The sequence below is a fragment of the Geotrypetes seraphini genome, chromosome 3 (genome assembly GCF_902459505.1).
Source record: "Geotrypetes seraphini chromosome 3, aGeoSer1.1, whole genome shotgun sequence".
NCBI lineage: Eukaryota > Metazoa > Chordata > Amphibia > Gymnophiona > Dermophiidae > Geotrypetes > Geotrypetes seraphini.
In genome coordinates, this window is record NC_047086.1 from 87,994,622 (window position 1) to 88,008,419 (window position 13,798).

Here is a 13,798-nt window from a genome sequence, read left to right on the forward strand (position 1 = left end):
ACCCTTGATTCCGTGGCTCGCAATTTTCTGAAGTAGTCGTTCATGCGGAACCTTGTCAAACGCCTTCTGAAAATCCAGATATGCAATGTCGACTGGGTCGCCCTTGTCTATCTGTCTGTTTACTCCCTCAAAGAAGTGCAGCAAGTTCGTCAAACACGATCTACCTTTGCTAAAACTGTGCTGACTGGTCCTCATCAGTCCATGTCCGTGAAGGTGATCAATGATGCGGTCCTTTATCAACGACTCTACCATCTTTCCCAGTACCGAAGTCAAACTCATCGATCTGTAGTTTCCTGGATCTCCCCTCGAATCTTTCTTGAAGATTGGCGTAACATTTGCCACCTTCCAGTCTTCCGGAATCTTTCCCGATTTGATCAACAGATTGGCTATTAGTTGAAGCAGTTCAGCTAAGGTCCCTTTCAGTTCCTTGATGACCCTCAGATGGATGCCATCCGGTCCCGGGGATTTATCGCACTTAAGCCTATTAATCTGCCTACACACCTCCTCTAGACTGACCATCAATACTGTTAGCTTTAGGTCTTCGTTTCCAGCTTATAGCCTGATGGGTTCCGGTATGCTGTGTAGATCTTCTTTGGTAAATATAGACGCAAAAAATGTGTTCAGTTTGTCGGCGATTGCTTTGTCCTCCTTTAGCGCTCCCTTTATTCCATGGTCATCCAATGGTCCCACTGCTTCTTTTGCAGGTTGTTTTCTCCTTAATATATCAAAAGAACGGCTTGAAGTTTTTCGCCTCCTTGGCTATTTTTTCCTCGTAGTCTCTTTTGGCCCCTTTTACTGCCTTATGGCACCTGCGTTGATGTTTTTTGTGCTTGTTCCAGTTTTCGTCAATTTTTGACCTTTTCCATTCCTTAAACGAAGTTTTCTTGTCTCTGATCGCTTCCTTCACCTCTACAGTGAGCCACGATAGTTCTTTGTTCTTTTTCCTCTTTGATCCCTTGTTGATACACAGTATATATAGATTTTGCACCTCGGTGACCTTGTCCTTAAAAAGGGACCTAGCTAATAAGTCCAGTGCTCCTGGCCTGAGTGTGGAGTTTAGAATTTTACTTTATGAATAAATCTAGGTAGGGTCTCTTGTCATTTTATTTAAAAGCAAAGAAAACCAATATAGTGCTCTTTTTAAAATAATAAAATACCAAAGCAGTTAAGAATTTGTAAATACAATATGTAGAAATAAAACAAAAAGAATTTAGGTGATACCTGTTTATTGGACTAACGAGCATTGTTAGATTAGGTTTTGAAGGTAATCCTTCAGATCAGAGGTAAGCAAATGTAAATAAAATTTTAAATAACTTTATTCTTTTTTATCCTAGATTAAACAAGTACAAGATGAAGAAAGAAAACAATTAATACAACTTAGAGATATTTTAAAATCTGCACTTCAAGTAGAGCAGAAAGAGGTGAGCATACACAATCTGTTTTGAATGTGGTTATATATTTTTTATCTTTTGTTTTATGTAAAAGCAATAATCTGGGATATTGTGCAGACTTTCTTTTTTTATTTCTGCTTTCATGGCTGGTTTTCCCTTAAGTAGCCTTACAGGATTTTCCTAGAGCAGAGCAATTAAGGGCACATTACCTAGTACTGACTTGCGCATTACCATATGAGTCTCTGACTGTGATTCATTTTGCCCGTGCCCCAAATCTGAGGCAGCAAAGTTTAGACCTGCTCAAGTCCCTTTCCTTTCCAGGCCAGGGAAGAATGGGAGAGGAGAAATGAGCCAGTTGCTGATGAGGTACAGAGCAGATCAAAGAACCACCGCACTGAGCCCCTCATCCCTATTTCTCTTTTTTCCTTCTGTCATATAGGCTAATTTAGAGTTGACCTACCCAATCAGGGTTTTGTGTTATACTTCCCCCTCCCCATTCGCGGTTTTGACACTCGCGATTTCACATATTCGTGATTTTTTGGGGGGAGGGGGAAACCCCCCCCTAGTTTAGCATGTTCCCGCCTTTCCAGCCTTCCTCCTGGCATCCTGGCCTTACCTGGTGGTCTAGCGGGCTTTCGGGGCAGGAGCGATTTTCCTACGCTCCTGCCCCGTGTAGATTGCCAATAGGAAATGGCTGCCGTGAGCTCCCGTCGTAGTCCTCGCGAATACCGAGGGAGATGAGTACTTCACAAAGTGTCTGGTAATAGCAGGAATTTGTGTCAGTGTTACTGAGGTGGCAAAAGAATTTAAATATCTTTTTTTTTTTACCCAGCTAGTGATTTACAGTGACCATCTTTCAGCCAATATGGCATGAATTTATTTTAATGTACAAGTGTTTTATACTGTAGGTGTGTACACTATAGTTGGATCAATTTTCAGAAAAACATCTAGAAAATAATACAAATTGTGTGATCTAGATGCTTTAAAGTTTTACTATATTTAACAGTGCTATTTTATGGCTAATGTTGATGAATGTGCCAGTTTGAGTTTGTTTATTCAGAGATTGGTGCATTAATTTTGTGAAAGGTAGTATAGCAAAGTGGTTTACAGTCTAATAAAGTATAGTAATGAATTGAACAGGCTCGTATAGTGGGAATTGGTTAGGTCAGACAGTTAACAGCAACTGTAATAAAAGTACAAACTAACAGATGAACAGAACAGGGGGATTGTTCAGTACTAACAAGTAAGGAGTATAGACTCTGACAAGTTGGAACTACCAAATCAACAGACTAATAACGTAGCAGTTGGTTGCAGTTATTGGTGCTGAAGGTGATACAACTAGCTGTTTTGTATTTATTTATTTAGTTGTATATTTGTTATATTGCCTTTTAAATGTATACCGGAGTGATTTACAGTAAATTAATAGATTGTAGTTCTAATGGAAAGTTTTGTGTCATTTACTATAATCCTTGGATGTTGCATGGGTTAGGTGTCTGCATAGCTGAATAGATTAATTCATGCAAAATCCAGGTTGGCTTCCAAAGATTGCATTACTTGTGAAATACTGAAAAGAGAGTGTGTGGGCAGTAGTGCGTAAACTTTATGGTTGTCAAGAGCAATTTAAGGAGATGGTTCCAACCACGTCGATAGGATATACCTATCCAGTCAAATTTCCTGGATATCCAAAAATAAAAAGGATCCACTGATTTTTTTTTTTCTCCAAACGTAGCTGTGCTAAGGAAAGCTGCCGCCGCTACCTCCTTCCTTCCTTTGTTTGCTAGCTGCTGGTTTAAAAAACAAACCTGACATGGGTTCACCTGAGGTCACCAATATCAGTTAACATGATGGTGTGGGGCCTGTAGGATGGGTTGGAATGTGAGGGTGGATAGTTAGGTGGATTAGGGGCTCTCTAGTTCAAGGGCAGGGTTCCAGATTGTTTGGAAATGGACAATAAGAGCCTCTAATACAATAATTGGGTGTTAAACTTAATGTTATGGTACATGGACTTGTCATGCCACTGGGGCTTGCGTGCATCTGTGAAGCTGAAAGCTATGCCATCAGGGCCTCCCAAGGCAGACAGGTTTCAGTGGAGATGTCAAACTAATGATGTACCACCCATCTGGGCAGCAGTAGATGGGCAGTGTTGGAGTTGGAGGATCATGTTTGATGTGACAGGTGCCAACATCAAATTTATACTGTGCAGAAGAAAAGACCTACGGACCCCTGACGTCATTGGGTCCGTCTCTACTGATTTCCTCAAATTGGACACAGCAGCTGCGGTTGCGGCCACAGCCGCGCGGCCGCAGGGCCGAAGGGGCATGCTCTAAGGGGCATGCCCTTGGGAGCCCCTTGGAGCAACAAGGAGCTGAGGAACAGGAATTCAGGTTGTATAAATATTAATCTGTTAGGTCATGGGGAAAAGGAAAATTAAACCTAAGAGTTAACACCTGCTGTATCTGGTCCCATGGACAGGCATTTGACATTTTCCGCTAATAATCCTCCACAAACTTTACTTGATATGACCTCTCCCATATCGGGAGCATCAATGAGCCCCCTCGAACTGACTTCCCCCTTTACCCAGTATCAAGTGATAGCGGGAAAGCTATTTCCGCTATTTCCACTGAATATGTGGTACCCTCTACTCAGACAAGTAAATTAGCTTTCACTGAAATACCTAAACCACTTGAATTTTCAGGTGTAGTAGAGGATCAACCACTAGCAGTGGAAACACAAGATATTACCCTTAAAGATTTGTGGTTAGGTATATCTAGAGTTGAAGGGTTTCTCAGAGAAACAGTGAAACAAACGTTGGACTTTTCACAGTCTGTGTCTCAAAAATTTGAAAATGTGGATTCCAATTTAAGTTGTTTGGATAAAAGATTAAGTGTGGTTGAAACTCAAAGTAATACACTTCAAGCTGTCTCAGTATCTGCTGTTAAGGATTCTACGGTGTTACTTTCTAAAATGGAAATGATGGAAAATATGTATAGAGCGAGGAACCTCCGCTTGGTTAATTTCCCAGTAACTCATTTATTGTCTTCTGAAATTTTGTTAAGGAAATGTTTTAAAGAAATACTGGGATTACCCAATACGGAAAATTTCCCATTAAAATAATAATTATTATGTTCCGCAAAGAAAAATACAATCCACCCAAGAGGTGGATCATCTGGTTATAAATGAAATAAATTTGACAGAGTTTTTGGAAGATAGTCAGGATGTGATCCAGAGTAGGTCCACTATGGTAATAACATGCATGAGTAAGATAGATAAAATGTTAATAATGAAACTTTACTTCAAAAATAGGTTGACAAAATTTTGTGGAGATTTGGTTAGAATTTTTCCCGATGTCTCAAGAGCTACGCAACTAAGAAGGAAATAATTTTTTAAATTAAAAGTTTTAGCTCTTGAGGCATCGTTTTATCTAAAATTTCCATGTAAATGTCTTGTAAAATTACAAGACATTGAATATGTATTTTGGTATCCCATTCAATTGCAACAATTCTTACTAGCTAGAGAACAGAAATGAGTTTTCTTTCTTTAAATGTGTTTCACTACTGAGAAATTGGAGGATGTAAGAGTCCCAAATAGTAGGGACTGGTCAAAGATTCATAAGGATGAATCAAGAACCAATGCTTAGTTTTCTTCTTATCTTTGTAGTTGAAATTGTAGCATGTCTTCTCATGGTTGTGGGCTTGGAAAGGAATTTTGTTTGTATGTACAAATATCGTTAATCATGTGTAAGAATCCTTTTTTCCAGGTATCATCTGATATTGTAATCATTAAATTCATATATAAAAAAAAAGAAAAGGCCTGACAATCTACTTCTGTATTCTGCCACGAAAACTTGATATCATTATCAAGTCGTTAGGCCTCGAACACGAGTCGATGGCACCTAACAAACTTACGGGTCCTTTTACTAAGGTGCGGTAGCCGTTTTAGTGTGCACTAAAAATTAGCGCGCGCTAACGCGTGTGAACGTGTCCATTATATCCTATGGATGCATTAACATTTAGCACGCGCTAAAATGGCTACCGCACCTTAGTAAAAGGACTACTTAATGTCTACCTCGAACTTCCATTTGGTGCACTTTTTGCTTCATAGGTTTTGTATTTCATTAAGTTTATTATATTAGAAATAAAATTTAAAAATTTATCATGAAAGTAAAATAAAAAAAGGAAACTTTTGTGTTCAAAATCAAACATAGATTTATTAATTTTTTATGCCATCTTTTAACTATGAAAGAACTGTTATTTATGAAAATGATTTGTTTCAATTATAAGGGAGGGGGTAATATTTTATATTATGATGATCAATTATAGGATTTCAAGTGTATTTGAATGCTTAATTGATAAATGTCAATATTGTACTTGATTTAAGATTTGAAATGAATAAAGTTAAAAAAAAAGAAAAAAAGAAAGAACTGTTATTCCCTTTGCATTTTAGACCTTCATTAAGCACTTGAGTTGGCAGAATATAGCACTTACCTCTGATCCCAGCTTCTTTTCTTGCTTTGGTATTCTGAATAACCACACGCTCCAAAGTGATAATAAAGCAGCGGTGCTTAAATTGTAGTAGTCAAAATGTACTTTGAAGTTAATATTTTTTTATGCTTAGAAGTAAACCTTAAATTTGAGTTGGTAGTGTGCAGGAAATTTCACATGAATTACAATGTTCTGCCAGTGCAAAAATGATCATATGTTTTTAATGAAATGAATTAATATTGACTGTTTGTGTACTATAACTGAAGAATTTGCTCTCTCTCCTTTTTTCTGAAATGCTTTTCCTTTTGTGACCGAAGTCTAGGAGAGTAAGTGATTTAATATTTTGTCAAACAGTAAAATTGCATGCTTCTCTATTTTACTCTGCATAGAACTGCTTGTTAATTAACAGCAGAATTTATATTTATGTATGCCAATTTAGGGCTCCTTTTATGAAGGTGCGCTAGCGGTTTTAGCACACACATTGGATTAGCGCGCGCTATAGCGCGCACTAGCTGAAAATCTACCGCCTGCTCAAAAGGAGGCGGTAGCGGCTAGCGCGGCTTTGTAAAAGTAGTCCTTAGTTTCTCCCTTGTGATTTTATTGCATGAAACTGTTAAGAGAGCGTATTCTTCTTTTTCATGGTCCAATAGAGGCATTGCTGTCAATGTAACTTTACCTCAGCTATACCATTAATAGAAAAAATAGGTATACTTATGGGATTGATCTCCTGAGAATTGCAATTTACCTGTCTAAACATTTCAGTACAGCCAATCAAACGTCATCTGTTGAAATGCAAAAGAACAGGTCTTTTCTTAGAATACTAACCAGGACAATTCTTTTTTTCTTGATTAGGAAATTAAGTTGTTTTTGTTTTAGACTGGTCCAATTTATTTTTATTTTATTTATAGATTTCTATTAGAGAATGACATGGGGGAAAAAATTTGTCCCCGTCCCCGTGAGCTCATCCCCGTCCCTGTCTGTCCCCGCGAGCTCGGCCCCATCCCATCCCTGTCCGTCCCCGCGAGCTCGGCCCCCGTCCCATCCCCACAAACCATCTGATCCCATCTGCACAAACCATCTCCCTTTTGTGTTCCTATTTTCCTCATTGCTAATGTCTCCCCTCTTTATCTATATACTCCCTCCTGTGTCCGGCATTGCCTCCCCTGTGTCCATACACCATCCTCATGTATCTCCCCTTTATGTCTCTGTCTCTATACCCCCATGCACATAATCCTCCCCATGTATCTCCCCTTTATGTCTCTGTCCCTATGCCCCTATGTACATAATTTCCCCTCTGTTTGTTATGTTTCTGTGTCCAGACTCCAGATTTCCCCTCTTCCTCACCAGTGTGTCTCTCTCCTCTCCAACCCCATCTAGCATCTTCCCCTTTTTCTCCTTCCACCTTGCCTGTCCTCCCCTTTCTCTTTCCTGCTATGGGTTCAATATTTGTCTCCCTCTTCATCCACTTGGCCCAGCATCTCTTTCTCTTTCACTCCCTCCTTTCTACTGTGAGGGGAAATGCGCAGTCATAGATCGCGTGGTCCAGGAGCCCCGCCCGATCGCCGTTTCCCACCATCTCCCTCCCTCTCACCTTATGTGACAAATTTAATTGTTCTTCTCCCAGCAGCACATTTTCAACAAGTAGTTGGTGCTCAGTTGCTTCAGTTGAATCTTCTTCTCTGACACAACTTCCTGTTTCCGGTTGCGTCAGAGGAGGATTCAACTGAAGCAGCCATGCCTGTGAGCGACTTGTTGAAAGCGTGCCGCTGGGAGAAGAACAATTAAATTTGGCACATAAGGTAAGGTAAGGTGAGGGAGGGAGGGAAACGGCAGGACGCGGCGATCGGGCGGGAAGGAGCTCCTAGACTGCGCGATTCGTGACCGCACGTGTTCCCTTAACTGTGGAGACAAGACCACCGCTCCATGGGGCTGTGAATGGCCTTGTCCCTGTCTCCAGTACGACTACTATTTTCTTGCTCTCCGTTTTGGCGGGTTACCTGCGGTTCCCCATGGGTATTGGCTACCGTGTCATTTTCTAATTTCTATACTGTTTAAGTCTAAATGGTTTACATAAATTATAAACTTCCTAATTATCACAGCTCTTGATTATATTATATCTTACTGTGCAATAATAAACCATAAATAATTCTCCATGCATTGTTTTTTATAAAAAATGTTTGTTTTTATGTGAAATGCTCAGACCCTACACCCCGTGATTGGTGATAAACTCCAAACTGGGGTTCATAAGGGGACCATCATAGCAATCACCGTCCCCATACACCTACCGAACCATATAACATCAATTCAGAGTTAATTGCATGGCGTCAAACAAACATAATTATGAAGAATAAATCTTCAAGAACTTATCTGAATATGGAGGTGGTGTTGATTATTATGAGCCCCAGATCACTTTAAAACGATTACTTCATTCATTATCTTCTATAAAAATTGTGCTGATATCCCGTCCCCCCGACTCGAGTTTCACATCTTCATCAGGGAAGGACACTGCCAAATAAAACACAAGTGCCTAACTTGTTAACTGTGACTAATGTTAAAAACTTATTAAAACCTTAAATTGTAGGTGAAGGGTTCTGATATTGGAAATCATAAATGAACCTGCATGCCTACTGATATACACGGCCTGAAAAAGGCCACAATACTTAAAGAAACTACTTAAATAATCTATTTCATACCTGAATTAGCTCTCCTAAACGAATGAGCATCTGGAACAGGACAAGCTGAAGGAAACCCGCTATTCAATTTATTAAGGCTCCCTCACCGGAACAAGCAGAAGCCGAACCGGAAGAGAACACCCAACTGGAGGAACAGAACTATCTATACTAGTAACCATTCGATTTCATGGTTCAGTCCCGAAGGACTCAAGGTGTCCCAATTATATATGAAACGCTGTTCATTGAGAGTTAAGATCTTAGAAAGATCCCCCTCGTAGTTTCTAATATGTGTTAATACTGTATATTTCAGGTCTTCAATGTCATGAGAATGTTCTATCCAATGAGCTGTCAGGGGGGCGGAAATTCTATTATTTCTTATACCACTAAGGTGTTCTGAAATTCTTATCTTGATTTTACGAGCGGTCTGACCTATATACATTTTTTGACAGGGACATAAGATACAATACACTACTCCTGTCGAATTACAATCTGTATTCGTTCTTAATATATATTGTTTGCCTCCTGACTTAGGTATACAAATCTGCGAGGTTTGCCATACATAGCGGCATAATCGACATCTATGGCAAGGTTGGTGTGGCTGGCGTACCTCCAGGTTCTTATTTTGTATTCTTCGTTTTAATTTCTCGCCCAGATTCGGCAAAAGAAGGCCAGTTAACAAGGGAGCACTCAGGTATATTCAATTTGTCGACTCGGACTTTGTCAGTAGAGGAACAAGAAGTATTGACCAAAGGACTTTCGTTTGTGCCTTCCATACAATATGTTGGTTTTGACATCAGATCCCATCTATATAGATTTTTTAGGTCATTACGGTTAAGAGCATTTTTTCAGGATAAAGAGCAATCTTCCATTGATACAGGTTTACCTGAGGGATTAAGAATTCACTCTACTTGGATGCCTCCAGGAGTTCCAGACCCGCACATTACTTCTTTTGAGCAGTTGGTGTTAAGGGATATACAGACGTTGGAAGATAAAAAAATTAAGACTCATTCTAATTTAACATCCAATCAGAGGAAGATCATTCAAGATCTTAGTCAAGATGAATCTATAATAATCCAGCGGGCAGATAAAGGGGGTGGGATTGTAATTCAAGATTATAAGGATTATCAGGCAGAAGCCCGTCGTCAACTATTAGATACAGAATATTATACTCCTTTATCCCATGATCCCACTCCAGTAATTAAAACACAACTAGAATCTATAATAGGGCCCGCTAAATCACAAGAAGTTATATCAAACAAAGAATTTAAGTTTTTGATAAAAAATTTTCCGAGAGTCCCCTCTATCTACTTTATTCCTAAAGTACATAAGTCACTCACCAATCCCCCAGGGCGTCCAATTGTGGTTGGTATAGATTCTATCCTCGAACCTATATCTCAATACCTGGATGGGCATTTAAAACATTTAGTCCCGACAGCTAAATCGTATATTAGGGACTCTTCCCATTTTTTACAGGTTATAGATGAGGTGTTTAATAACAATTTTGGGGAACATTCTATTCTGGTCATGGCAGATGTGGTAGCTTTGTATACCAACATTCCACAGTTGGCGGCCATGTCTTTGGTTGAAAAAAAGACCCAACAGTTGAAAATACCTTTATCAAAACAACTATTGATTAATGAGTTGGCGAAGTTAGTCATATATAATAACTATTTTAAGTTTGAACATGACATTTACCTTCAAACAAAGGGGGTGGCTATGGGAGCCACTGTTGCTCCCACCCTCGCATGTCTATACATGACTGAATTCGAGGAGACACATGTGTATACTTCTTCTTTATTTAACCAAGTTAGATGTTGGAGAAGATTCATCGATGATGTGTTTTTTGTGTGGAGTGGGGATATGGCTGACTTGAATCAATTTATGACGGAGATCAATCAAAAGGATCCCAACATAAAGTTTACTTACCAGTTCAAACCAGAATGCCATTTCTTTTTTGGATATTAAAATTGTCAGTCAAAAGGGTGCCATGTCTACCACTCTACACAGAAAACCATCCGATCGTAATGCTCTATTACAGTATCAAAGTTTTCATCCCCGGAATTTAAGGAACAGTATTCCATATGGACAATTCTTACGTTTACGCAGAATCTGTTCCGGGGATGGAGACTTTGAAACCCAGGCATTGGTAATGTACAAAAATTTTGTGGATCGAGGATACCCCCGCAAAATTATCAAAAGAGCATGGAAAAGGGCAAAGAATTGCCATCGTCCATGGGTGTTAAAAACTCATAATAATAAGGATCAGAGTGATATGGTCTGTGTTATGCCTCATACCAGCGTAAGCAATGACATCAAACAAATCATATTAAAATATTGGCCAATAGTCCAACTGCATCCAGCTTTATGCAGTAGACCAAAGTTTGCGTTCTCCAGGGCTCCGAATCTGGGCGAGAAATTAAAACGAAGAATACAAAATAAGAACCTGGAGGTACGCCAGCCACACCAACCTTGCCATAGATGTCGATTATGCCGCTATGTATGGCAAACCTCGCAGATTTGTGTACCTAAGTCAGGAGGCAAACAATATATATTAAGAACGAATACAGATTGTAATTCGACAGGAGTAGTGTATTGTATCTTATGTCCCTGTCAAAAAATGTATATAGGTCAGACCGCTCGTAAAATCAAGATAAGAATTTCAGAACACCTTAGTGGTATAAGAAATAATAGAATTTCCGCCCCCCTGACAGCTCATTGGATAGAACATTCTCATGACATTGAAGACCTGAAATATACAGTATTAACACATATTAGAAACTACGAGGGGGATCTTTCTAAGATCTTAACTCTCAATGAACAGCGTTTCATATATAATTGGGACACCTTGAGTCCTTCGGGACTGAACCATGAAATCGAATGGTTACTAGTATAGATAGTTCTGTTCCTCCAGTTGGGTGTTCTCTTCCGGTTCGGCTTCTGCTTGTTCCGGTGAGGGAGCCTTAATAAATTGAATAGTGGGTTTCCTTCAGCTTGTCCTGTTCCAGATGCTCATTCGTTTAGGAGAGCTAATTCAGGTATGAAATAGATTATTTAAGTAGTTTCTTTAAGTATTGTGGCCTTTTTCAGGCCGTGTATATCAGTAGGCATGCAGGTTCATTTATGATTTCCAATATCAGAACCCTTCACCTACAATTTAAGGTTTTAATAAGTTTTTAACATTAGTCACAGTTAACAAGTTAGGCACTTGTGTTTTATTTGGCATTGTCCTTCCCTGATGAAGATGTGAAACTCGAGTCGGGGGGACGGGATATCAGCACAATTTTTATAGAAGATAATGAATGAAGTAATCGTTTTAAAGTGATCTGGGGCTCATAATAATCAACACCACTTCCATATTCAGATAAGTTCTTGAAGATTTATTCTTCATAATTATGTTTGTTTGATGCCATGCAGTTAACTCTGAATTGATGTTATATGGTTCGGTAGGTGTATGGGGACGGTGATTGCCATGATGGTCCCCTTATGAACCCCAGTTTGGAGTTTATCACCAATCACGGGGTGTAGGGTCTGAGCATTTCACATAAAAACAAAAAATTTTTATAAAATTTTTTTATAAAAAACAATGCATGGAGAATTATTTATGGTTTATTATTGCACAGTAAGATATAATATAATCAAGAGCTGTGATAATTAGGAAGTTTATAGATCACAATCACAGAGGAACATTAATTATCTCCCTACTAGTATATTAATTGATTTACATAAATTATATACATAAATTATAAAAGAACATGAATAATTCTTCAGCTGAACCAGAGAAAATTACTGACTAGAAAAAGGCATCTACAAATAATTGTGTCTTTAGCAATTTTCTGAACAGGCCTCTTTCACGACAATTTCTTATTTGGCCCACCAGGGAGTTCCATATTTTAACTCCCGCACAACAGAGAGTCATTTTACCAGTCTCCACCAACCTCAGGTTGCATTCGTTTTCAGTAAAACTGAATTCTCAGAACGTAATGATCTGCTTGATAAATAACTAAACATATTATTTTTAAACAATTCAGATATGATTCCATACGAGAATTGGTGACAGATCATTACCGCTTTATATTGTATTCTGCAAACAACTGGTAATCAGTGCAGTTGTTGGAGATAGGGCGAAATGTGGTCATATTTCAACAATCCAAATATCAATCTTGCTTCTGCTTTTTCAGCTACCTGCAGTGTCCTGCACCTTGCTTTTGTTATTCCAAGGTACAGGGCATTGCAGTAATCAAGTCTCAACAAAACCATAGCCTGTTATTACTAGTGTGCTAGCATCAATGTTCCTTGTTTCCTTTTCTGGATTTTCTAAAATGTTACTGGTTTGGCCTCAACATACAGCATACAGGTATTTTTTTGAGATACAGTGACCAGAATTTAACGCAGTACTCGGTGAGGTTGTGCCATGAAGTGATACAGAGACTTTTTAATATTCTTGGTCTTATTTACCATTCATTTCCTAATAATTCCTAGCATTCTGTTTGCTATTTGTGCAGAAGATTTCAGCATATTGTCTACAATAACACCTAGATCTTTTTCTCGGGTGCTGACTTGTAAGGTGGACCATAGTCTCTGGTAACAATGATTAGGATTATTCTAACCAATGTGCATTACTTTACATTTGTCCACATTAAATTTCATCTGCCATTTGGATGCCTAGTCTTTCAATGTCCTAAGGTCTTCCTGCAATTTTTCACAATCCACATGGGTCTTAACAACTTTAAATAGTTTAGTGTCATCTACAAATTTATTCACTTCATTTGTCGTTCCAATTTCCCATTTATAAATATATTAAATAGCAGCAGTCCCAATATAGATCCCTTTGGCATGCTACTACTATTCAGCCTCTTCCATTGAGAAAAACAGCCATTTAACCCTTATCCTTGTTTTCTGTCCAATAACCAATTCCTAATCCACGACAGAACATTGCCTCCTATCTCATGACCTCTAAATTTTCTCATGAGTCTTTCATGAGGAACTTGGTCAAAAACTTTCTGAAAGTCTAGATACTCTCGTACACTGCATTAACCAGCTCACTTTTTTCCACATTACATTACGTTACATTCTGACTTGTATTTCACCAAAGTCCTTACGAGTTTATGGTGGATAACAATATATTTCAATTACTGGAAACAATCCCAGCTAAACATAATGGAATGCAGATATTCAATAATGACTTTTAACAAGAAAAAGTAGCAAAGTTTAAAATAAAAAAATTTTAAAAAGAAATGTTTTTATGAGTTTTCTT

General features: G+C 38.6%; 1 protein-coding gene across 9 annotated transcripts in view; it reads left to right on the forward strand.

Moving 5' to 3' along the window:
- Nucleotides 1–13,798, forward strand: part of ASAP2 (ArfGAP with SH3 domain, ankyrin repeat and PH domain 2) — a 317,096-nt gene that overhangs the window by 152,594 nt on the left and 150,704 nt on the right. For all 9 annotated transcript variants that reach the window (XM_033936956.1, XM_033936958.1, XM_033936962.1 and 6 more), the window contains one exon: nt 1,335–1,421. In XM_033936956.1, coding sequence (XP_033792847.1) covers nt 1,335–1,421 — 87 coding nt within the window. The remainder of the gene's footprint in view (nt 1–1,334; nt 1,422–13,798) is intronic.